This window comes from Wasmannia auropunctata, unplaced genomic scaffold (assembly GCF_000956235.1).
Source record: "Wasmannia auropunctata unplaced genomic scaffold, wasmannia.A_1.0 LD336092.1, whole genome shotgun sequence".
Lineage (NCBI taxonomy): Eukaryota > Metazoa > Arthropoda > Insecta > Hymenoptera > Formicidae > Wasmannia > Wasmannia auropunctata.
Genome location: NW_012026798.1, coordinates 1,479,739 through 1,505,110, shown reverse-complemented (window position 1 = coordinate 1,505,110; position 25,372 = coordinate 1,479,739). Strand labels below are relative to the sequence as shown.

The 25,372-nt window shown below is 41.9% G+C and overlaps 1 protein-coding gene across 1 annotated transcript; it reads left to right on the top strand.

Moving 5' to 3' along the window:
- The first annotated feature begins 688 nt into the window (after positions 1–688).
- On the top strand, positions 689–16,996 carry LOC105462915 (multiple epidermal growth factor-like domains protein 8). The gene is made up of 16 exons (XM_011709832.1): positions 689–787; positions 2,292–2,600; positions 2,685–2,848; positions 3,331–3,611; positions 3,790–3,974; positions 4,218–4,539; positions 4,849–5,072; positions 5,534–5,767; positions 5,907–6,194; positions 6,449–6,586; positions 6,669–6,913; positions 7,020–7,640; positions 7,905–9,131; positions 9,785–13,709; positions 14,181–14,368; positions 14,648–16,996. Exons 2-16 carry the CDS (start codon positions 2,396–2,398, stop codon positions 15,473–15,475), a joined length of 9,075 nt encoding a protein of 3,024 aa, XP_011708134.1. The 5' UTR covers positions 689–787; positions 2,292–2,395; the 3' UTR covers positions 15,476–16,996.
- The last annotated feature ends 8,376 nt before the right edge of the window (positions 16,997–25,372 follow it).

The window sequence follows — 25,372 nt, the reverse complement described above, 5'->3', positions numbered from 1 at the left end:
GCTCTCGCGCCTCGCTTAAATTTTTCATGAATCATTATACCGTTGAAGGTGAACTGTTAAGGAATAAAAAAAAAATCGTAAAGAATATCACGTATACCTTTGTTATCTGAAACAATCGCGGTGACATTGCCTCTGTGTTAAGCGTATAATCTTTTATTATCGATAATCTCGTGTGCGCAAATATTTTTCGAACAATTTTTATCTATGTATTAATTCCGTATATACAGAATCATCCGGTATTTTTGATATCCAGAATTGAAAAGCATCAAGACTATGAATGGATATAAAGCTAATTAAATTATTGCCATTTATTGGCGAGCCATAGAATAAGCTTTTATAAATATTAATTTATTTATATTACATATTATTTTACGATATTATATTATATTATATTATATATTATATAAACAGAATAAATAAAATAAATAAATAAAATAATTATGAATCACACGACATAAGAGAAATCGTAGGCGCGGAGGAAAAACTGCCACATATATAATTAAATCAACGCGCCGACGTCGGCGATAGTATCGATAGACGATATATAAGTATCGAGCTATATCGTTATTTAAAATAGCGTCCATGATGGACGCCGCGGATTGTTCCCCCACCCCGGGTGCGACCATAAAAAGCAATGCACATAGGAGGGCAGTCGAACTCGAAGCGTCAGCGCGGCGCCGTCAGCCAGCAGCGTCAGTGAGACGAGGACCGTTGATCGCCGATCGAAGATCGTGCCGACACTGGCGTTTTCACGACGTTTATGTCACGGTCTGCTCCGCCGCATCAGGTCTGGCACGTCGTCCACTCGCCGCCCGTGGCATCCTCGTCACCACGTTCCCCCGTCCGCGACTCAACGTCCGTCGCCGGCGAGCTCCGGTGCTTTCGCGCGACACCGCAAAAATCCGGGCAGCTCGCGGCTCGTCCCTCCTCCCCCTCCCCGCCCCTCCTCTCCCCCTTCCTCCAGCGATGTTTTGATACGCTCTCATCTCCGTCCCTCGTTTCCCCTGCCTCTGTCTATCCTTGTCCGTCTCTTCTGCCGGAGGATGCCCCGCGACTCCGTCCCGTCGACGAAGGTGTGACCGTTCTCGGGATCTCTCTCTCTCTCTCTCTCTCTCTCTCTCTCTCTCTCTCTCTCGAGTCCTGCGCGTCTTTTTCCCCGGGAGGACAAGCGCGAGGCCGAGAGCTTCCTCCGGAGCTTATTATGCTGCTACTCGTCACCGTCATCGTCGTCGTCGTCGTCTCGTGATAGGTGCGGAAAGTTCACGGGCACGTGCGTGTGTATATTCGCACGCACACGCGCGAACGTGCGTGCGTGCGTGCGTGCGCGGATGTGTGTGTGTGTGTGTGCGCGCGCGTATGTCATTTGCTTATTTGTGCTTATTTGCAAATTGATCAGGAGCCGGAGAGAGCCTTGCGTTCACGCACGCTGGCGATGCTGGCTCGCGCTTACGGGGGGAGACTGTCCTTCAACACGTTGCACGAGTGCGAGTGGTATGTGTCGCGCCGCGAACGTTCGTCGCACGCTCGCTCGCTCGCTCGCTCGCTCCGGGCGTTTTGTTTTTAACAAAATTGTCGATCGTCGGGTACGCTCCTTATTCGGTCGGTCAACAATCCGGGCGACCAATTTCTTGCCCCTCTCCCCCCCTCCCCCTCTTTAGCCCCCCGCGCGCGCGACAAGTTTCCTCGAGGCATGCAGATTTAGAAATCGCGAGACGGTACGATCTCTGTTGAGAGAGCTTCAGCTTCGGTCGCATATGCATTGCATTTTTGCACAATGTGTCGCTGCACCTGAGATTTGGCGTTGCCTCGTTGTTAGACATACGTAAAAGTTCGAACGGTCGCGGAGTATTTTTTTTTTTGGCTCACAAATTCTGGAGTAAATTGTCGCTGTACCGATCGGCATTGCACGCAAGACTCTTCGAGAATGATACTTTGATTGCGTTTCTAGCATGTGGAGCTTGCACGCTCTTTCTTTCTTCGACCGTATGTCTGATATATTGTTACCGCGGTGTACGCTTTATCTCAAGGCTCGTGATATATATCCGACGATTGAGGACATCGAAAGACAGTTATCTGTAAAACAGTCGTAAAGGAGCATTCAAAGTCCCAATTGTGTCACGTACATTGTATAAACTGCATTGTGTTTTAATCTCTATAGTGGTATAATAACGCGCAGCTGTGCAAATTGAACTCTTTGGGCGAATGAAGATGTTGCTTATCTTTTGTCTGAGAAAATCTCAGTGACACACACGTCGGATAAATTAATAAGCCGTAACGTACCCCTCTTTCAGATATGACTCTCTCTGTATATACCACGCCGCGTAATTGCTCAAGAAATCACCTGATATCCACGAATGATGACCACCTGTGTGCTGTTGAACGACATTGAGCTGTGATGGGGTGGACGATCTCCACCGCAGCATGGGTTGTCATATGGAGCTGCCTGCTGCCGGGCTTCTACTTAGCTCCGCAGGCATCTCCGAAGCAAGTGCCATGCGATAAGACGAGGAAGGTCTTCACGGACTCATGGGGTGTCATCAGCGACGGGCCCATGGGCTCGAATTATACTCAAGATTCCCACTGTGAATGGCTCATTAAAGGTACCGATGTGGAAGTGTTCGCTTGACTTTAAACAGTGAGGTATAACTAATACACAGTTCATAATCTCTGTTCTCGTTTTGCAGCTAACCACAGCCGCCAATTTATTACATTAAGTTTTCGAACGATGGGCACGGAGTGCAGCTACGACTATGTGTTCGTTTACGATGGAGATTCCTTTCGTTCACCGCTGCTGGGTAGCTTCAGTGGCAAAACGGAGCCGCAGCAAGTGACATCATCATCTGGTTATGTAAGTGTATATACCCCAGTAATAACACAGAAATAATACATTGCAGCTTTGAGATTTCTCAGCAACGCATTAATCTGCATTAATGATCAATGTTGTATGGCATGAATTAAATATGAAAAATGATTAATAAGGAAAAATTGTGTAAACTAATTAGATACAGAAATAGATACATTAAAATAGATACAGAATAGATAGATATTAAAATGTAAAAAGATTATTCTTAAATATAATAAAAGTACGATATAATTGAAATTTAATATAGATTTTACTCCCTTAAGAAATTTAATACTGGAAGGTAGTAATGAATTATTTATTTTGAGTATTCAGTGAACAACAGTGCTTTTAATACTCAAAATAAATAATTTCCAGTGTTAAATTGAATTTCTGTAAGGACTGAAACTACATAACAATAATGAACAAAAATAAACATGATATGGAATATTATTGTAAACGATACTATAACGTTACTTTTTTTTTTACAGATGTTGATATTATTATATAGCGACACAAACTACGTCCTAGACGGTTTCCATGCAGAATTTTCGGTCACGGATTGCCCAAACAATTGTACTCATCATGGAAAGTGCATTAACAATACGTGCTTCTGCGAAAACGATTGGGGAGGTAAGGATTGTGCCCGAGCCCTCTGTCCGAACAATTGCAGTCACGCCGGGGGTGTGTGCGGGGTGAAAAGATGCAAATGCAACGATGGATACTCCGGACAATCTTGTTCGTTGCATAAAACGCGTCCAGAAGGAAATCGGTACGTTAGCCTGTTAAATTACATTTTCGCGCTTTATACTTAACGTTACCACATAATAAAATAATTTTTTTAAATATTTGATATTAAATTTTTTATATATTAATATTAATAAATAATATAAATCGATGGGACGCGTACAAATAAAAAAATCATTGTAATAATTTAATTATTTACTTAGATGGCATTGGCTCTCGCATTCGGAAGGTGGACTAAGAGCACGCGCAGCTCATACAGCGATCTATGTTCAAGAAACAGACTCGCTTTATGTTTTTGGCGGCTACGATCTCAATTATATACTCAGTGACTTAGAAGTATACAAGTTTAACACAAGTCAATGGGAAGACGAATACGGAAATGTATTAGGTAAATTAATGCAAATACAATCTCTTAAACAATTAATTCTTTATAATTATAATTTTAGAATTTTTAGTCTTATAATTTTTCTTCTTTGTAATATATATATTTTGATTACATTTTTGTCATCGTTTCTAATATATATACAATAATTTATCACAACGAAGAATATGATAAAATTCTTCTTTCAATTGTGAATGTTGTAATATTAGAAAAAGGAAATAACTTCTCAACATTGTTTTGCATTCGCAGAAGGCGCCGCATCAGCCGAATATCTGGATCCTACATTGATCGCTACCGAATTACAACGCCATCCTGGTGCCAAAGAGACGTACGGCATACCAACGTCGTCTCTATTCTGGAAGGTGCTTTATAGCATTAAAGATAATAATACGTTCGGCCTGCTCGATCGGACTGCTGACGGCGGTCAACATAGCTCGCGAGAGTTCAGGAATATGCCTAAGGAAAACGAGAGGAGCAGAAGCACCATTAGGATTGATAGGAACGACGATCCCAGGAGAAAGCATTCGCGAAATATAAGGCCACGATATTCAAATCGTCAAATGTCAACAAGGTAGTAAGTGACTCACTCATTAATTTAATATCTCGAAAACAATCTTGGAAACGCGAAACAATACACTGTTGTATTTTGCTCGTGTGAAGATATAAAAATTTATAAGCTCTATTTGTATACCAGAAAAGTTTATTATATTCTTTCAATTGGCAATTTTATCATAAATAAAGATTCGTCGAATCTAGTTAAAGTCCATGCGATTCGTTTAAAGCTTTATATGTCCGCGATTTCTTCACGAAAATATTTAATACTCCCTATTTGTACAGTTAGATTTAAATTAATATTTTATAAAATATTTGTTTATTAAAGATATCGCAGAAACTTGAATAGAGAACACGATGCAACGGACGATGACGTGAAATGGGAAGATCAAATCGTGGCGGAATCCGCGGAGGATAATGCCTTCATTTCAGAGTTCACGGATCCGAAATTAACCACGAGTGATTCGCTGAAGGAGGACGTTACGGAGGCAACTGTTGACGAATTACCCAAACCGAGTCCCCGATATGGTCACGCTGCGTGTAAATACCAAGGTCTGTCGACATACTAATCAGCGCTTACTAATCCATACCAATAAAAACACGGCAAAAAGTTTCACATTGCAGAGATGAAGGAATTTTACACGCATTAACACATTTAAATGTATATTTTGTAGCGCTAATTAATGCAAAAAAAAATGAATATTACATGACCTTGCTTCAGGAAGCAATATTTTTATTTTACTTTTGCCGGAACTAGTAACGAAATTGAATTGGCATAAAATGAATCTAGAAGTGGAAATGTTTCCCGAAAAATATTTTTAACGAAAGAAAGAGAAATCTTTTAATTGCATTTATTATATCTTTATCAAATATTTCTAGGAAAAAATACAAAATATAAAAAATTTACTATTATAGCATTATTTAAAAAATATATTATATGATTTATAATCATAAACTTTAAATTATATAAATTAAAGTATATAAATATTATAGGCAAATCTTTGTATTTTCAGATGGCTTTGTAGTCTATGGAGGAAAGGTGCAAGACGGTTCTCTATCGAACGAACTGTGGCATTACAATGTGAAGGAACGCATGTGGACTTTACGCGCAAAAAACTCCCCCTTTTATCCACCCAGGCTCACAAGGCACACTCTAACTTTGGCAGACGATTATATCTATCTGTTCGGAGGTAGCACCGTTGACGGAGAGTTTTCGTCCAGCCTCTACAAAATTAAGTTGCGTTTAGGTAAATTTAAATTTACTTATTTTCACAATTTATTAAAAGCGAAAAAAGAAAATCCAAAAAATATATGTTTACAGTTTGTATACATATGAAACTTGTAGTTAGTGTTTGAAAAATATTAGCGTAACGTATAAAATTATAGCGGATCCTACGGCGATTAACGAGAGGTGGATAGAAGTGCGACCTCGAGGCGGTAAGGAACTTGACGTACGCGTGGTAGCGCATTCAACTGTGTATCATCGCGCTACCAATTCCCTCCTGGTGTACGGCGGCGTGGTCGCCAGCGTCGCCCGTTTCAGTAAACTGTCGGACCGAATGTTCGTCTTTCAACTGGACAGAAAGGTCTGGTCGGAGATCCATTATCCGAGGGCGAACTTGCCAGACACATACGTGCCGAGAGAACGCGCATTCCACACATGTAGTATCATAGGTAATTATTTGTTATTATTAAGTAAAGTAACTTTTAGAGAAAATATATGAAAAATATAAGAAATATAGATATACGAAATGTTTTTTTCCTTTGAATTATAAAGCTTGTTTTATTGTAAAAAGACATACAAATAATGCTAAAATCACGAATTGTTTTTTAATATTTTTTTAAATATTTAGATTCAATGATAGATTTGTAGTATTTAATACATTTTAAAATGCACACATATAAACCTGTATTTATTTTTACGACAGGAAATTATCTGGTAGTGTTTGGCGGATATTCTCACAGACACAACAAGGAAGAAATCTGTTATGATAATCAGATGTATCTTTATCATCTCGGTTGTCACGCTTGGGTGAGCCACGAAGTGTTGGGCTTAAACGATAAAGGTAAAGCAAACTTACTTTATCTTACATAAAATTTACTTTGTATCGATTTAAATGTACTGAAAATTTATTTTTTCATTTCCAGATTCTCGTTATCCCAAGCAGCAAGGTGTATTCGCTCATGCGGCAGATGTGCGCAACGGAAATACCTTGCTGCTCGTTGGTGGATATCATGGCAACGTAAACGCGGACCTTCTCGCATACACTTTGCCGCCTATGTTAGCGCCGGGAGACGAGGATTACATCGAGCCAGAGCAAATCTGCTCGAGGCACAAGAGCCTAACGGAATGCGCGGCAAATCCCGAATGTGGCTGGTGCTCCGCCGATGAGGTATTTTATTTATTAATCTCATGCTTTATGTATATATATGTGAGACAACTTTCACTTTTACACTCTAATGTATTACGTCTAATGTAAATTTCCTGACACATTGCAGATATGCTACGGTCGGACGATTGGCAGCAACTGCACGACGAATCTACAGACGACGCGTTGTCCGGGAGTCTGTCCTGCTCTGGGCGATTGCCACTCTTGCCTGATACACGGTCAGCCTGGTGGTGGTTGGGGCACGAATTTCCGCGGCAGAAAGTCCGTCTCGAATAAATTAAATCTGGGCACGTGCACGTGGTGCGTTCAAAACGCTCGCTGTCATCACAAGGACGACAATTACGGGGTATGCGGGGTGCGGGACGACACGCTCTCGCACATACCGGGCTGGTGGGGACAGAAAGGCACGGAGATTACCAAGGTCGAAGAGTGCCGGGAGATGGACAAGAGACCGGGTTTGACTTTCCTCAAGTACAAGCCACCGGTGAACTTCAGCCAACCCGACTCGGTGGCAATAGTGAACGCGACCACGGTCGACTTTAATGTACCATCCATGCAAGGTGCGAAGACCGAATCGGCGCTAGGCGGCGAAATGATCGCCAGGTTGACCGGCTTTCTTAGACCGCCTTCAAAGGACGCCTGGGACAGCGCGGCGGAGCATCTGAAGATCTGCGTCAGTTATAACAGCGCGACGCTTCACGTGTCGCGAAACAATGATTCTGACAAGCTGGTGAGTTATCCTTATTGTTTAGCAATTAGTCCATAGTCTTTAACTGTACTGAATAATAAAAAAATATATTAAAAGTATTAAAAGACTGTTCAATGGGAGAAATAATTTTATTTTTATTTATTGAAAGAAATTTACGAATTTAAGAATTGTGTGTGTATGTGTTGTGTTTGTGAAGTATTCTTGTCGCATAAACTTGTCGAACGACTTCAATATTTTTAAGTTCTGCTGTAATTTAACTGTTGATAATTTTTAATTTCTACTCAGGAATTAGTCGCCAATCTAACCGCGGAGACGTCACAGTGCATACCGACGAAATGGCCAGACGGATATCCGATGGATTTGAAGCCGGATCATCGTTATCTGTTGGACTTCGAGTCGAAAAGAATGGTGACCGCGAGCTACGCTTACGCGAGTAAAATGGAAATCACGCATAACAAGAAGATGGAGAATCCGAAGGTGTTCACGTTCGAGTACTTGGAGCCATATCAGAACGGCTCTTGCCATCAGTACGGCAATTGCCTGCACTGCCTGACCGACTCCTCGTGCGGCTGGTGCGACATTACTAATCAGTGTCTACCGCGCTCCGCCAACGAGACGGAGAGCTGCGCGACAAACGTGGAGTGGGACGAGCACGGCGAGGTGATACGCGAGTGGCATTACCTGACGATTATGCCGTCGGCGTGCGCCAACTGTTCCAACTACATCTCCTGCGAGTCGTGCGTGGGTACCAATCTGTGCGAGTGGTGGACGGAGGAGGCGAGGTGCGCACGAATCGGTCGGCTACCCAACGCCGTGGTGAGCCTGGACCAGTGCCCGATCCCGTGCCGGCAGCGCCCCAACTGCACGCAGTGTCTGGACGAGCGCGGCAGATGCGTGTGGTGCGAGGCCACGCGGGAGTGCTTCTCGTTCTCGGTGTACACGTCGGAGTACCAGTTCGGGCTGTGCCGGGAATGGATGGACCAGGCGGGCCTGATGGGCGTCACGTCGCGCAGCGGCTCGTCGCTCACCGGTAACGATCAGTGCAAGAGCTGCAGCCGGCACTCCAACTGCTCCAGCTGCTTGCACTCGCTCAGCTGCGGCTGGTGCTACAGCCTGGAGAATCCCATCACCGGCGTGTGCGTGCAGGGCGATTTCAATCAGGCCCACGTGAACTGCAGCGCGGTCATCAACGAGTACCGAAACAGCACTCTGAGGGCCGACGAGTCCGGCTGGGCGTACGCGCAGTGCCCCGATGTGGATGAGTGCGATCTCGGCTTGCACGACTGCCATCCCGATGCGCTTTGCACCAATACCCACGGTAGCTTCAGCTGTCAGTGCAAGCGCGGTTTCAACGGCGACGGCAAAGAGAATTGTACCAAGACTTGTTACGAGAGATGCGTCAACGGATATTGCAGCGAGGCGCCGGATTACAAGTGTGAGTGCAATCTGGGCTGGACCGGACCGGATTGTCGAACCAACTGCGGCTGCTACAACCATTCCACGTGCCTGCAGGTAAACAAGGATTGCATACAGAAAATAGAAAAATTTTTTCCTTGATTCTCTACTCGCAAATCATCGATTTTTTAAATTGGTAATTAGAGGTGTGCGAATAATTCGAATCGAATCTGTAAGATTCGAAATCGAATAGTTTGAAAATTTCGAATCAACAATGGTTCAATATCGATGCATTACATACATAAAAAATACTTATTTATTAGAGCAGAATAATTTAAGTATTTTTTATGCATGTAATGCATTCATATATGCAGATTAATAAAATGTTTGAAATTCTAATTATTTGTGTATATACATATTAATTACATATTTTCTAGTTTAAAATGTCACACAAGATCACGCTCCTTTGTAATGAGATGTAAATCAAAAACAGATCTTCAGTTTGTTTAAATCGTTGCGTAAAATAATGTTAATCATAAATTTTTATATTTATTTCGTTTAAATTAACATGTAAATCTGGGGAAATTGGATTCAGATTCGATTTGATTCGAAGTAAAAATTTCAGATTCGATTTCGAATATGTTACAAAAAATTCGATTCGATTCGATTCGACCATGCATATGTTTGATTCGCACATTTGTCTCTATTTGTAATATTGCTATCAATTTTTGTATCATTTATATGTGTAATATGTTTTATTCAATCTTCAGGGACCGGGCACCTGCGACGAGTGTCAAGACTGGACGACCGGGCGTTATTGCGAAGAATGTAAGGCAGGGAGTTACGGGAACGCGACGACGCCGTTGGGCTGTCGCGAATGCAACTGCAACGGCCACGGTGACGTGGAGCTCGGCGTTTGCGATCGGCAGACCGGCATGTGTTTCTGCCGCGATAACACCGAGGGCGACAAGTGCCAGCGCTGTAAACGGGGCTATTACGGCGATCCGCGTAACGGTGGGATGTGCTACTACGGCTGCATGTCACGGGGTATGCTGGGCGGCGAGGGGAACGGCAAACAGGGCCTCGGTAGTCGGCACTCGCAGTCTTCGCTCTGGGACAATTACATGGGCGACTCGCCGACGAGAGAGTGCCTCTGGATTGTCGGTCCCGAGACGGATCTCTCTTTGGACGCGACCAACCCGGCGATTCAGAGCGTGATACAATTTACCATCCACGACGACATCAACGTGAGCTGCCAGGAGAACAGCGTGTACGTGTACGACGGTCTGCCCGAGTTCGTCTCGTCCACTGGTGGCCATCAGAGTCAACTGCTGGGCGTGTACTGCACGGAGAGCACCGACTACCCGGTGACGGTGGAAGCAAAATCCGGATTTCTAACGGTGCACTACAAGCAACTGGACGAAGTGGAAGGCTTTAATGCGAGCTACGTGATAATGACGTGCAACAACTGCCCGGGGAACCGCGAGTGCCGCAACGGCAACTGCCTCTGCAAATCCGGTTACGTCGGCATCAACTGCGACGTGGAGATCTGTCCGGAGAACTGCACCGCTTCCGAGAAACGCGGCGCCTGCGACAAGGGCTACGGCCGTTGCGTTTGTGTGCCGGGCTACGGCGGTCGCGACTGCTCCATCCAGCTCGATAATAACCAGCTAATATTCACGGAGCTTTTCAATTCGGAATACCTGGCCGATCATCTGGACCACTTGAGGAAGACGCTGCCACGCTTCGGGCACAGCCTGGTGGCCGATCGACGCGGCAGTCTGTGGATGTTCGGCGGCTACTCGCTCAGCCACGGACCTCTGAACGACATTAGACTCTTCGACACGAAGAACAATACGTGGATGCCGGTGACAGTGGAGTCTACTTCGGAGGCGTCCATGCCGCAGGGTCGCTATTTTCATGCCGCCGAGATTGTACACAGTAGACAGCAGATCTACGTCTACGGCGGCCTGTCGATGAAGGACGAAGACGTGCAGGGACTGTCGAACAACACTCTCAGCGACTTCTGGAAATTCAGTTTGCAGAATCAGCGATGGAGCCAAATCGTGCAGGACGAATCGAGGAAGGAGCCATTATCTCTGGCCGGTCACACGTTGACCTTGCGCAGGGACGGGGAGTCGGAGAGTCTGATTCTGATCGGTGGCTTCAGTCCTAAGTACGGATATCTAGACACGGTTTGGGAGTTCAATTTGGAGACTGAGACCTGGGACACGGTGGACACCGTAGGGAACGGACCTCTGGGTGTTTACGGTCACTCCACAGTGTATCACAGCAAGTCCGACAGCTTCTACGTCTTCGGTGGCTACACCTACGCGGTAAATAGAACGTTTATTTCGAACAAATTATACGCCTTGGACTACAAGACGCGAACGTGGTCTGTGCTGCCGCCGTTCATAGAAGATTTCACCGACGGCACTTTACCTCAAGCCAGATTCCTTCATTCCGCGGTTACGACGGACGAGTATATGGTGATATTTGGCGGTCGGCAAAATCCTCACAACACCTCGGACTCGCTAATAGCGTACAAATACTCGTGCAACCTGTGGATACGTTTGATAACGAAAAACATGGAGACGATCGGCAGTCCGCCACCGCCGGCGTACGCCCACGCGATGACCCATGCCGATCCGGAATCGAACGCCGTTTACGTCGTCGGCGGCTTTGACGGTAGTATCAAGAGTCACGTCACGTGGATCAGCATACCGGAGGATCTGTGCAATCTGTGGAAGGATAAGAACACGTGTAGGCAATACTTGGGCTGCTCCTTCTGCGCTGTCACCACCCTAAACGGCACCAACACCTCCCTCTGCTTCTCGAACGAGGTATCGAGCAACCGGGGCGACAAGTGCGACATCAACGTGACTCAAGCGCAACGATCGAACGGAGTGTTCTGCAGCGCGGATTGGATGGCGAAGAGGAAGTGCGATAACTTCAGGACCTGCACGGAATGTCTGGCGGAGTGGCCGTACTACAAGGAGGACAAGCCGGTGTGCAAGTGGTGCACCAACTGCCCTCACAGCAAATGCATCTCGTCGGACAGCGACTGCGACGAGCTTGATCTGAAATGCAGGCTGACGGTGACTAATGTGAATCACTGCGGGGAACGGCGGTGCCCGGCGAGCGACTGCGAGAAGTGCAACAATCTGAGCGACTGCGTGTGGACGAGGCAGGTGCTGAAGACCAACGAACTGGGACTGAAGCTAACGGGCGAGCCCGTCTACGATTGGAACTGCGTGCTGGACGACGTCTTCGAGCGATCCAGCATCAAGCTGAGCAGCAGGCAGTGCGAGAGAAGGTGCTCCGACCACAAGGACTGCAGCAGTTGTCTGAAGGGCACCGGGGCCGAGGGTGGGTGGAGCGAGTGCAGATGGTCTACGCAACTGAACGAGTGCATCTCGCCGTCGTATCAGCCGCTTTACTGCGCCGGCGGCGTCTGCGGTTTGGTGTTGCGTAACGCAGACATGGACCACTGCCCGGAGCCGTGCTCGGTGTTCAAGCAGTGCAGCACCTGCCTGAAGCACTCGCATTGCGGCTGGTGCTCCCTGGATTCTGCCAACATAACCGGTCAGGGAATCTGCACGGAAGGATCGCTCGAAGCGCCGGCGGATCATCCAGCGGGCGGTACCTGCGAGATGCTCTATCGTCAACACTTCCCGGAGATCGAGGCGCCGATCGCCACGACGTTGCATCCGTATCACGTGGACTCTGTAGAAGTGCAGGACAACGTCACGATGTCGTTGCTCGTCGCGATATCGAAACCGGAGTTCTCGTGGCACTACGTCCGCTGCCCGCCGGAGAACGAGTGCGAGAACGGACACCACACGTGCTCGCCGAAGAGCGAGAAGTGCTTCGACCTGGAGGAGGGCTTCGAGTGCAAATGCGGGGACGGATATAAGACCGAGGCCACCTACGGGAACGACTTCGGCAAGAAGATCTGCGTGCCCATGTGCACGCAGGGCTGCGTGCGGGGCACGTGCGTGAAGCCGGACCTGTGCCGTTGCGACTTCGGTTACGTCGGCTCGAACTGCTCCATCCAGTGCCAGTGCAACGGCCACAGCGATTGCGCCGGTCCGGACAAGCTCGACAATTGCACGAAGTGTCACAACAACACGATGGGGAAGCAGTGCGAGAAGTGCCTGCCGCTGTACGTCGGCAATCCCGCGGACAACGGCCAGTGCGTGCCGTGCCTCGAGTACTGCAACGGGCACACGCGGATCTGCATCAACGACAGCATGACCGTGCCCGATCCGAACTCGGTGGACAAGATGTCGATTGAGAAGCTGAGCAGACAGCTGGGGGAAGGACCGGTGGCGAAGGCGAAGTGCATCAACTGTGGGAACAACACGAGGGGCGACAAGTGCGGCGAATGCATGACCGGCTACTTCCGAGGAACGGAGGACCTTCGGGACGTGTGCCGGCCGTGCGAGTGCCACGGTCACGGCTTCACGTGCGACCCCGTGACCGGCGAGAAGTGCAACTGCGGCAACAACACCGAGAGCGATCCGTCCTGCGTCAGCGGTCCCATAAAGGGCACAAACACGATCGGCACGCCGTGCTGGATGGTGCAGTGCAGCAAATGCAGGGAGAACTACGCCGGCATCCCGACGAATGGCCATCAGTGCTACAAGACCGTCACGGTCGACAACAAAATGTGCTTTGATTCGAAATTAATAGGTGAGCATACGAATCGTGCAAACGACAGTCTAAATCTTTTTATATCATCATGACGATAATTAATACGTGTAACGCGCAATTAAAATTGCTGTGTAAAATTGTCATCTTTTTTTAATTTTTTAATAAATCTAACTTTAAATTTGTAAACGGCACGTTTCTGCTTTCGTATCACTTCTATGTGCTGTTTTTCTTTCATTGATGTCAATATGAATAATATTAATATTAACACTAACCAATACTGCTTTCATAAAAAATAACTGATACCACAATTTCGATGTCATTTCAATATATTTGTACTCACACATTCGACACTTTGGTCAAGTAATTATTCTTCTTAAATTGCAACGTTCTATTTTGTGTGGAGCACCTTACGTATCGTCCGGTTCGTATTCTCTTTCTTCTACTATACAAGCTATACGATATCCTGCCGTTTTTGCACGTCTAAAATGAAACACTATTTTTCTATTTCAGACGAGTGCAAGATGAAGCCGAAGCCGCTAAATCCTGGCCAAACCGTCTTCTACATGGTGCAACCGCGATTCATGAACGTGGACATCAGAGTGATGGTGGATGTCACCCAAGGTGCCTTGGATTTGTTCTTGAGTCCTCGGGATGATTCCTTCGTCGTCACTTTGAATTCATCGACTGGATATCAAGAGGTACGATTTAATCTTTCCTATTCTATTTTCCTTTTTTTTCTATTTTTTTCTAAAGCTTGTCAATATTTTAAATCTTTGAATTCTTAAACGATTTATAAATTTAGATCACTTTGCCATTATGCTAATATCAAAATTAATACACGTTCACTACATCAAACTTATTTCTCATCATATGTAATAGATTTTACAATTCTTTTTAATTTTTATACATTTATAAATTTTGCGATGCTTATATTTATCTATCAAAAAAAGTGTTTGAAATGCTCATTACATCCGCAGATCGAGCTAGACAGCAGATTCAGATTGCGGCCCAAACTGCCGCTAGCTAATAACAGATTCCGGATCGTTGAGTTTCATCCTCAGTTTGGAGCGTTTAACGGTACTGAGCCGACCCGGTGGAACACCGGACCGCAATATTTCGTGATAGAGCGCTGGCTCGAAGACGATCTGGCCAGCTTTCTGACGATCGAGAGGCGTAATACCTTCCTGGTGATCCGTAATCTGACGAATCGACTGGTGCTGACGTTGCCGCAGGACAAGCACGAGCTGGGCCAGACCAAGTTTCACATCGCGCTACGAGCGATCGACCCGGCGAATCCGGAGCTGAATGGCCGCGCCGCCTACGGGATGATCTTCTTCCGCCAGGACCAGCTGCACATCGACCTGTTCGTCTTCTTCTCGTGCTTCTTCTCCTGCTTCTTCCTGTTCTTGGCTGCGTGCGTGGTCGCGTGGAAGGCGAAGCAGACGGCGGACTTGCGCCGCGCCCGACGCCGCCACGTCGTGGAGATGCTGCACATGGCGAAGCGACCGTTCGCCTCCGCGACGATACTCTACGATCGGGACGGCGGCGAGTGTAGCCCGAGCTCGCCGCAGCGTAAGGGCAGGCGGGGCAAGCACGTGAGCTTTCACAGCGACGTGAGGCCGGTGGCTGTCGAGCCCACTGACGACGGCGTCGCGGCGGTGGCGACGGTGTTCATCAGGCTGCCCGGCGGTCGTCAAGCACCGGTGAAATTGGCCCTGGGCAGTTCGCTCATACTCTTGACCAGAGTCTACCCCGTCAACAGCAGAGTGTTCTTAAGACGTAGAAACAGTCACGCGACGAACTGAACCCACGTTACAGTGGAATCTCGATCTCGACCGCTTTCGAGTTCCACATCCCGGACACCAATATTCGCGTTAAACTCTTCTCGAGTCACCGACGTTTGAGAAATCTGCTACGGATTTATAGCTATAATAGGAATTTGGGTATAATGGACCTGTGGAATTAGTATGTATATGTAGATTTAACGGGCAGCCTCCCTTTTTGGGACAGTTTTAACACGATAAAGATAACGGACGAGATGAACTCAGGATAACGTGAATTTTAACAAAATACGTATTTTACTATCAAAACAAAACATCTTGCATACCGCTTATAATTTTATCTTTTCTATTAGGAAACTGTTCTCTTTTTATTGATCTCACACATTGATTGGCAGCAGTAATATTGATTCTATAGAATGCAGGCATATAAAACAAATATTAATTAACTATAGTTAACTATAGTAATATTCTGCCGAATTTTATTATGAATATTGGATTTATGGATCCGAAGACCATAGAAGATTTTCGGAAGAAGAATCGTAGATGGAATCAAGTATGCATATATCTACACATGTAAAAATTCAATCATAAATATAATTATAAAATTTCAAGATTTTCGTACAATAAGAGAATTCAGATATATAAGAATACATTCTTCAATAATTCATCGTGATTCAGAAAAGCACACAAAAGCGCGCACTAAAAAAAAATTCGAGTTCTAAAGAACGCCGAACGCAAATGTGCAATGACCAGGATCCAAGGATCTTATATCGTAAATCTGTAAATCGAACAATTATTGTTCTTTTTTTTTAACTATAGATTTAATATTGTACAAGTAGTTGCGAGAGGGTCGATCGTAAGATTATTTAATCTAAATATAATATATTGTCGTATACCATTCCATGACGAGACTGTACTGTACGTTTGTATATACAACAATCTGTAATTATGTATTAATTCGTACTTTATACATTTTTGTAGAAATATTTTACGAGGCGTGGCTTCGCGTCATGGATCATTCGTGGCTATTCTCGAAAAAGGGATTGGGGGAGGGGGTGAAGTGATCGATTTCGCGCGATTCGTATCGGTTGAACGAACAGTATTAGAATTGTTGATTAGAGATGGAGCTCAACGATGCGTGCGTTAACAAGGTTCCTATGCCAAATTGATTTAGGATGGATATATACGTGTTGAGCGTCCTAATATAATAATATATTATTTATCGTAAGCGGATGAGGAAAGAGAAGGCGGGAAGTTTTATTTGGAAATGTACATATACACATGAAAGTTGCGAATGTGTGTTGCAAACTTTTATAACTGGCGTCGTTTGCGTACTATCGAAAGAAACTTATACTCGGTAGATGATTTTTTTAATCAGAGATAACGACTATGTATTAATCAAAACGTATGTGTAATGTGAATGTCGTAACGATATTGGCATTGACGTGTTTAATTATTATCGTCGGAGGCACAAAAATGGGATAATGCAGGGACAGTGTTTATTTGAAATTGAAGAGCTGCGAGAATAAAGAATACAAAACAAAAGAACACGAATGCCAATGAATTCATAATTTCTATAAAAAGATACAAAAGAAGCAAAAATCATTTTCACAAAAATAATTTTGTTTTTACAATTTTACATGAAAGATTGTGTGTGTATATATACATATATATCTTATATGTGTGTAAATATTTATAGGTAAAAATTGGGAATTTATGAAATTAAGGACTTATAAATCAATAAACGGTAGAGAAATAAAATAAATGGCACGTAACATCAAGAATCGAAAATTGACGATCTGAAAAAAAAATCTGGGTATTTCACGGAGTTACATATCACAAGTTTAAATCTATCTTACATATAATATCATATTATAATATCATAGTATTATAATTGTGTAACAAATATGCAGTAAATTTCTTGAAGTGCTTGACTTCATAAGAACAACGAGCTGTCTCTGCGTTATCTCATTTGTGTATTTTGTTCGTATCCTGAACTAGGGTAATGTAATTGGTATTGAATAGAATGAAAATGAGAATCTAAAGGCCTCTTTTATGTGCATGCGTTTTCTTGTTGTATATCGCATAAACGAGGCGTAAACCGTAGGCCAAAGGCTCCGGTATCCTGTGTGCACGCCATTAAATGGCTGAAAGAATGCACGAGTGCTCCTCGACCAGGAAGTAACATTCGTTGATTAATTATTAAGCGAACACATCGACGATACGACGCGACCAATTTGTTGAATCTCAGAGTCTTTTCTTGTCAAACATAAGTCTCTTCATTATACAAATGGACTTTTTGTTATGTCACAATATCCTTCAGGTGCAGCTACCTGTTCGAGAGAGTTCTCTCTCTCTCTCTCTCTCTCTCTCTCTCTCTCTCTCTCTCCTCTTCCACCCTCTCTTATTCCCTCGCCTTCTCCCTCTCTCACTCTCTCTCTATCTATCTCTATCTCTCTGTTTTCTGCGATTACATTATCTAGATCCGAAAATCCACTTTCAACAAGATTTTTGTGACAAAATGAAAGGAACGATCTTTCAAAACAGGCGTCGTGGAAATTTAAATGTAAAAATTTGAAATTAGGAACGAGAAATTAATTGAAAATTATGACGCTAAAAGTGAAAATCTAAAGAAACAAGTAGATCCATGAATCTGAAGTTGTTAAAACCAAGATTTATGAATTCTAAGATCGGTATAGAATCAGAGCTTTACATAAACAATAAAAATTCCGCAAAAAGTAAAATCTGGTCCGTAATAACGAATATTCAATATTCCGATATCATTGGATGAAATCAATAAATTTTAAGGATTTATCAATGTCTCCGTCGAATAAAACTGCCTGTGGATATTCAATGATCTAAGGTCCAGAAATATGCATTAATCCTTCGGTTTTCAATATCGCCGGTAAGATCCTTCGAAATTACGTGAACGTCGAGATTTAAAGTTCCTCCACAAAAAAAAGAGTTATGTAAATTTCGAGGACTTTGCAACCTGTGTACATTCTAAGGATCTGCGTAGGATCAAAGAGATTGTCGAAAGGAGAAGGATTGAAATTAATTTAACATTATCGGCGCAAAGTCACAAAGGATAATTATAATTCTCGTTTGTTCATTTGCATGCAAGAGCAATCGCGCTGTCCTAAATACTCATTTGCGTGGTGCCGTGTAAGCATGTAAACTCAATTAAGTACACAGAGTCGACAGTATATGTACATTTACGTAGGTTTACATGCATAGAGATATATTATATTATATATATTATATTAAATATATATATATATATATATACATATGAAAAAAAAGGTACGATTATAAATACGAGACCGGTGAATGTATAATTTTTTGGTTGTACAGATCTGAGCGTTATTTCCGAAATATTCTATTTTATATATTATTATTACATCGCGTCGTCGATGCTAGAGAGCGATAATCTTCCAATGCCGGCATTGTATCGCGAAGAAAATCGGAGAATGATCGTAATCGAGAACGTACCGCTTCGTAACGAAGGAATAGGTTGTGAAATGTAAGACACAGAAAATAAAAAAAAAGTATCGTGCGGCATCTCTTGGACTTTCGGTGCGAAAGTGCAATGTATATCTTCTAGTTTGCGCCGCGAGGAGAAACGTAAGGTTGTGCAAATGATTAATAAATTGTATTGCGGAAGCTTTAATAAACGTACGTAAAAATCGAAGTTTTCGGAGCTTATGATCCCTCGATCAATAGATATATATATATTCGTTTTATATCATTCAATTAATTCGTAATGTACATACGTCTTCTTTTATTCTTTTTCATATGAAATAGTCTCTCAAATATGTAATTACATTGTAAATCATGTAACGATTGTTAAATAATTGTTTAAAAATATGACGTCTCTAATCTACAATTTATTTAACCCTCCGCGTGCACCAGGTGAAAAATATCAACGTAGCAAACCATGTGAAATATCTCATATCCCATATATATGCTATATATTCACTTTAAGTATACTAATTTAGTATACGATAATAATTCCAACTGCCATAACATCGATTTGTTTGAAAGTTGCGCACAATATTTTTTTTTAAGTTATAAAAGTTTAAATTTTGCTGGGGTATGTCACACCACACCTAGTGCACGGCGGGTTAACTGCGAAATAAGACCGCAATGGACCCAAGGGCGTCCGCAGGATTTTTTCTAGAGAAAGGCATGATCCAAATTTTTAGTACAAACTACCTCTATGAGTAAATGTACTGTGTTGTACTTTAGCTCTCTTACACTTGACAAACATATTTCTTAAAATGAGAAGTAAAAATAAGAGAGCAAATTCTAAATTTTTTCGTACTCATCTGTTTCCAGGGGGAGGACCCCCTGCGGACGCCCATGGATGGACCGTAACAATACAAAATATAGCGTTATAAATCGAAAATAAAAAAGACTTTTAATAATCAAGATCTATTATAATTACGAGTTCGATTCGTCCGGTGTACAAATCCAGAAACAAAAAATGAGGATAAAAAGTTTCTTATCTTATTGTAGGTATAGAAAAGATAATCGTTCATTCTTCTTTGTTTAATCTTGAACCTCAGAACACGAGGACTTTCCTTCATAAAACTCGTTTGTATACTTGATATAAATCCGTTTCAAAAAGGATCTATATTTTTTTGTCATAAAATTTTACAATATAGATACTTAGTAAGAGAAATTCTCTTACTATTTATCATCACTATATAACCGTTTTCCACCAACTAGTGTGATATCTACAATGAGACTTAAGATAGTTAAGATTTGAAAAAATCACAATCGATTATTCTTCTCACGTGAGACAGTCAATTTTCTTAAAACCTAGTTTAATTAAGTATCTTATTGTAGACGACTTTAAAGCGTCGCTCATCATGTATGCATGAGGATCCAGCGGTTTCAGCCAAAGGCTTTGTATACGTACATTTTAAAACAAAGGATTGAGGAAGCGGCTAACAAATCTATCAATAAGACAATAGAATGTTGACGAATAAAGTAAAGTAACGCTCTTTATCCATAGATTAAGACAAAAGTCGTCGTTCGAATAACTCGTTTTTCTAGAGCTCATGTTTCTCTTTTATTTCTCAACACACACATGGATTGTGTTCGCAGGGGTTTATTCATCCCGGCAAATTCATCCCGGGTAGGCCGAGTGAGGAACGCCGCAGAGTTGCGCGAGAAGGCCAAAGTGTTCACGCATGTCTACGCGACAAACTTTGGCGAGGATGTGACCGACGACAAGCTTGAAGGATATGTTTATCCGGGGATAAGAGAAAAAAAAATAATCAGACTGTGTCTATAATTAAATCATCTTTATTCTCTCGTACGTCGGTTCAGTAAAATCTCTCAAACTCAATCTGTGTGTGTCTCATATACATATATAGAATTTCTCTTTCATATATACTACATCTATTCTCGGGACATTCGTAGAACGATGCCGGTTCGGCAATAGTTATTTACATATTTTAGACTACCACGCACACCATTCATCCGCATCCACCCTCGCACGCACGCACACATACATACGCACAAACACGCACACGCACACGTGTGTACACCGAGCGCTCTAGGAAACGAATTATCAACGTTATTCCACTTATTCCCAGAGCCACTTCTGAAAAAGAGTTTCCTTACGCTTTCAACAACAAGAGACTCGCAAACAGTGTCACCGGTGTCTAGAAAAGATATTCCAAATAGATATCTCGATTTTTAGAAAAACAGATATACACACAAATAAGCAGCTCGATCGTTGTAAGAAAAGGATCTCGAATCACTCTGTCAGTCGAAAGTCAGTTTTTTATCCGTTACTGTGTACCAATTTATGATTGTAATTGTAACAATGATACACATTTTCTTTTTACATGAAATCGTTTTTACAATGCAATTGCAAAGATTTAACATCAAAAGCCGGCGCGTTCACTTCCTCCGGAACATTGTCACGTCAAGCGACGAAGGAACGAAGTGAGCTCGACGGTATATCTTCAAAGATATCTCCGAATTTGCACAACTATCAAAATTGTTTCGAATTTTTCTTGCTCGCGGCAAAAGAAAATCACTGCTCCTCCGAACGACTGAATTTGTCGCAGAGTCGACGAGAGATTCGTTACAGACGCGAGAGAGTAGACAAAACCTAAATCTCGACCCTCTCCTTCCCGATATAGTCGTATTAAAATACACTTGAATAGAGAAATCGTTACAAAAATCTTGCAAGCTTTATAAATTTCTTTGTCTAGTATTCAAACGTATTTGTTTTGGGGGGAACGTGAGGGCAGAAGGGATCGTCCTTCGACTTTGTACGATTAACGCTTTGTACAATTTCGGTCTGAGTTACAAACGTCCGCGATCATATCTGGATCGCGGCTTTGGAGCATGGCATAGTTCAGGATTAATATTCGTATTTCACTGGGAAATAAATGCGCGTGCAATCGCAATTTTCATAAAATTATTATATACATATATAGTCTCTAGCACGGGGAATTGTACATTGTCGCAAAAAATAAAACACGCTCTAATTGCACGCGCAACATCTGATTTCTCTCTCGATGAAATTATCAAGTTTCATCAAAATCCTTTTTTTGTCGGGTATTTTAATTTGTCAGGTTTTTTTTTCTGTTTTTTTTTCTTTTGGAAACTCAAAATGTTACTTAATGTTTATCAGAATGTGTTTCAATGGAGATATCGGCGCGGAATCTAGTGGACAAATGCGACTGACTATTTTGTTTCCCACTTTCATCACTACCAAATCCGCTTGGTCGAATACGTAGAAGAATACGAAAAATTCAGTGATTACTCTGTTACTTATTGTCAATAGAATACATAGAAACTTGCGCGCTCGTAGTTTACTGTGTCCGACAAATTGCAGGATGCATAGTAAAAAAAATGCCGTAATTGCACGTGCAATTATTACTCAGCGCGAGACAGGTACAAGAATGCTTGTAGTTGTCACTATCGCGAGAGAGTGACGGTCTTATTCTACATAACATTAGCCACTAGCAACGTGGCGAATATATATATATGTATCTATATCATATACATATACATACGTAACCATAACATATATATATATATACGTGTGTATATGTATACATATTTATACATACATACGTATGTATATATATTTACATTTGTAACGAGATTTGTAAGAGAGTAAATAACCACAAAAAACGAGAGATATAATTTAAGATACAATAATAGAATAGTTAGTAATTCGTTTTTCCGAAAATTGCGAGCTACCTAAACGCGATAATAACTTTGACGATACCTTCGACGAGACTCGAATCTGTTTTTAACGTACTCATAAAAAAAAAACACACACGTGTGTACATATATAATACCAAAGTACAGCGTTGCTTGATAAAAATTGCGCCAATTCCCAAGCTCTGAGTGTTAATAAATAAAACGCAACGTAAAGCAACAAAGTTAATCTCCTAATAAATCCTTAATCCTATACAAAAAGGTACAAAAGGTATACATCTTATTTACATAAAAAAATATATATATAAACCTGTCTAAGATAAGAGTCATATATATGTGTATATATTGTAATAAAGATTTCATCTACGTTGCAGATGGCTTTAAGCTATTTTCATTTCTTTATGCAAATTATAAACGTGCAAAAGAGATAATAGACTGCTTTATATTTTTAAAAATATAACTACAATAATGTAAAAAGATAAGAACTCTTTTCCTGTCCCGTACAGCTGGAACTTTATTTAAGTAAGTTCTCTCACGAAACACAGATTCGAGTCGCGTTCGAAACCTATTGTCTGTGATGTAACGCGCGATCACTCGGTAATCGCCAATATTTCTCAATCGCGTTCTCCTGCAATCAATACACACATTACATACCACACATCCGTACATACAAATATACATAAATGTACAGAACATCTCAGAAAATATGATAATCAGTAATAGAGACCTTATCTCCTTAAAACTAACAATTTACCATGCTAAACGAAAAATTAAACCTCTTAAGCAACCTTTTAATTTTTAATTTTAAATATCCTTAATATTAAATAACTGATCTCTAAAGACACAAACAGAATGTCGAATTAATTAAAAAAATAATCTTATTTTTTTAATTACATTCCTAACACTTGATTCGTTGCATTTCCAATATTAAATACCTACAGTAAATTGTACTAAATTATTTTACGAAATATTACATGCATTTCCATTAAATTTATTTTAAAGAAATCAGCTTGAAATTTCTTTAAGAGTAATCTATTAATGATTCTCATATTTTCTGCGATATACTATATATGCAAGGCATTCAGGAAGTTTTTCAATTTTAGTTAACAGTGATGTACATTTAAGTAATAATTCGTTAAAGTATTTCGTTTAAGGTAATCGCCACGTTTTTTTTTATTTTTATTTTTAGGTCAGTGTTCCTTAAACTGTGTTCCACGAAAAAAATCTGGAAATATAATAACAGATAATTCTACATTGATTAGTATGTTAATTGCGACAAATATTTATCCTTTGTTATATCTATTTCACTAAAGTCCATCCAACACAAATAAGATTTAATCATAGAAAAAAAGTTACACTGAAAAAGTTTATGCTATCCCTTATGTTTTATATACAAGGTGTCCGTCCGGATGTCCCTTCGCACGCACACGCACAGATATATTCTTTTATTTTTATAATATAGATATTTGTCCCTAATGAAAATTAGCAAATCTTTTTAACATTTTCTATTAACTCTATTTATTGTTGCATCAACAACGCTAGAAACAACCAATCACTTTCTCTGTCTTCAGTTTTAACTTCTAATTGAAAGGACATCGTCAATAGATTGTAGCGGAGCACCCTATAATCGTAACTTTCGCCTAGCTCAAGGAAAATCTTCGTAGAGGCTCGAGGCACGACAAAGAAAAGACTCTATCCTTTGGTGTCCCGTGATTTGTAAGTTTAAGAAGCACTGGCGTTACATCGATCACTGCCAGCGTGTTACACCTACCTACCGCGCGGCGAGAGACAGTGGTGCATGTTTAAGTTTACAATTTCCCCAAGACAGATCGACTGTCTTCAGGACTAGAATCGATCGTCTGCTTGTACACTTTCCATTTTTCGTCCTTCCCCCCCCCCCTACTTTCCAACAGTTGCGCCTCCCCGCGCAAATAAAAATAAACCGGCAAAAACCTAGCTAGTACATAAGACACTTATTACAGTTAAAAAAATTAAGTTTTCAACGCTCGCTTGTGTGTATATACACATCCTCTACCACTGGGGTCGTCAAAAAAAATCCGCCTCGTAATTACGCATATTGTTTCGACGTACAACGTACAACTCCAAAGATCTGTGGAACATGGATTTGCGAAAATAGATTGCTTTACAGATTCAAGAGTATAAGAGGAAAGATAACAAAGATCCGTAAAGTGTGAATATATATATATGCAAGATGCACATTATGGTACAAGACTACAGTACTCTATTTATACTACTATGGTCTGAATTTAAAGATGCGGTACCGAAATACCCGTATACACAAAAAATACTAACAAATATTTAACACAAAGATCACTGAAAGAAGGAGTAAATAATCTATCGTAATAATTATTCGTTAAAACAGCTTTCTAGTTTCTACTCGTCAAAAATTTATAATGGCAAGTGTCTTTAAAATTAAATTCTGTCTAGAAACTAAGAACTTGAAGGCGCAAAAGCGCGGAAGAATAAGAAAAATCAACCAAAAAAATCTATAATATCAAAAATTCATAAAACCAAGAATCCATAGAGTCCATCATTGTAAGTGTCCACGGAGTCAACAGTCCTTGGAGCCAAGCGCGCATCTGTTTCACATCAACGACCTCCGGAAAGAATGACAGTTACGAACAGGCATTCAAATCCGCCAGTTGGCATAGCGCCGATACTTTGGCTCGAGCTGCTTCATCACTTCTTTCAATTTGTCGATTTCAT

What these genes read in the sequence shown, in the direction of transcription:
- LOC105462915 (XM_011709832.1), top strand. Translation starts at nt 2,396, where the DNA reads ATGGGGTGGACGATCTCCACCGCAGCATGGGTTGTCATATGGAGCTGC. An exon ending in CAAAATTAAGTTGCGTTTAG is followed by an intron (nt 5,768 to 5,906) that starts GTAAATTTAAAT and finishes ATAAAATTATAG; the next exon opens with CGGATCCTACGGCGATTAAC. An exon ending in ACCATTCCACGTGCCTGCAG is followed by an intron (nt 9,132 to 9,784) that starts GTAAACAAGGAT and finishes TTCAATCTTCAG; the next exon opens with GGACCGGGCACCTGCGACGA.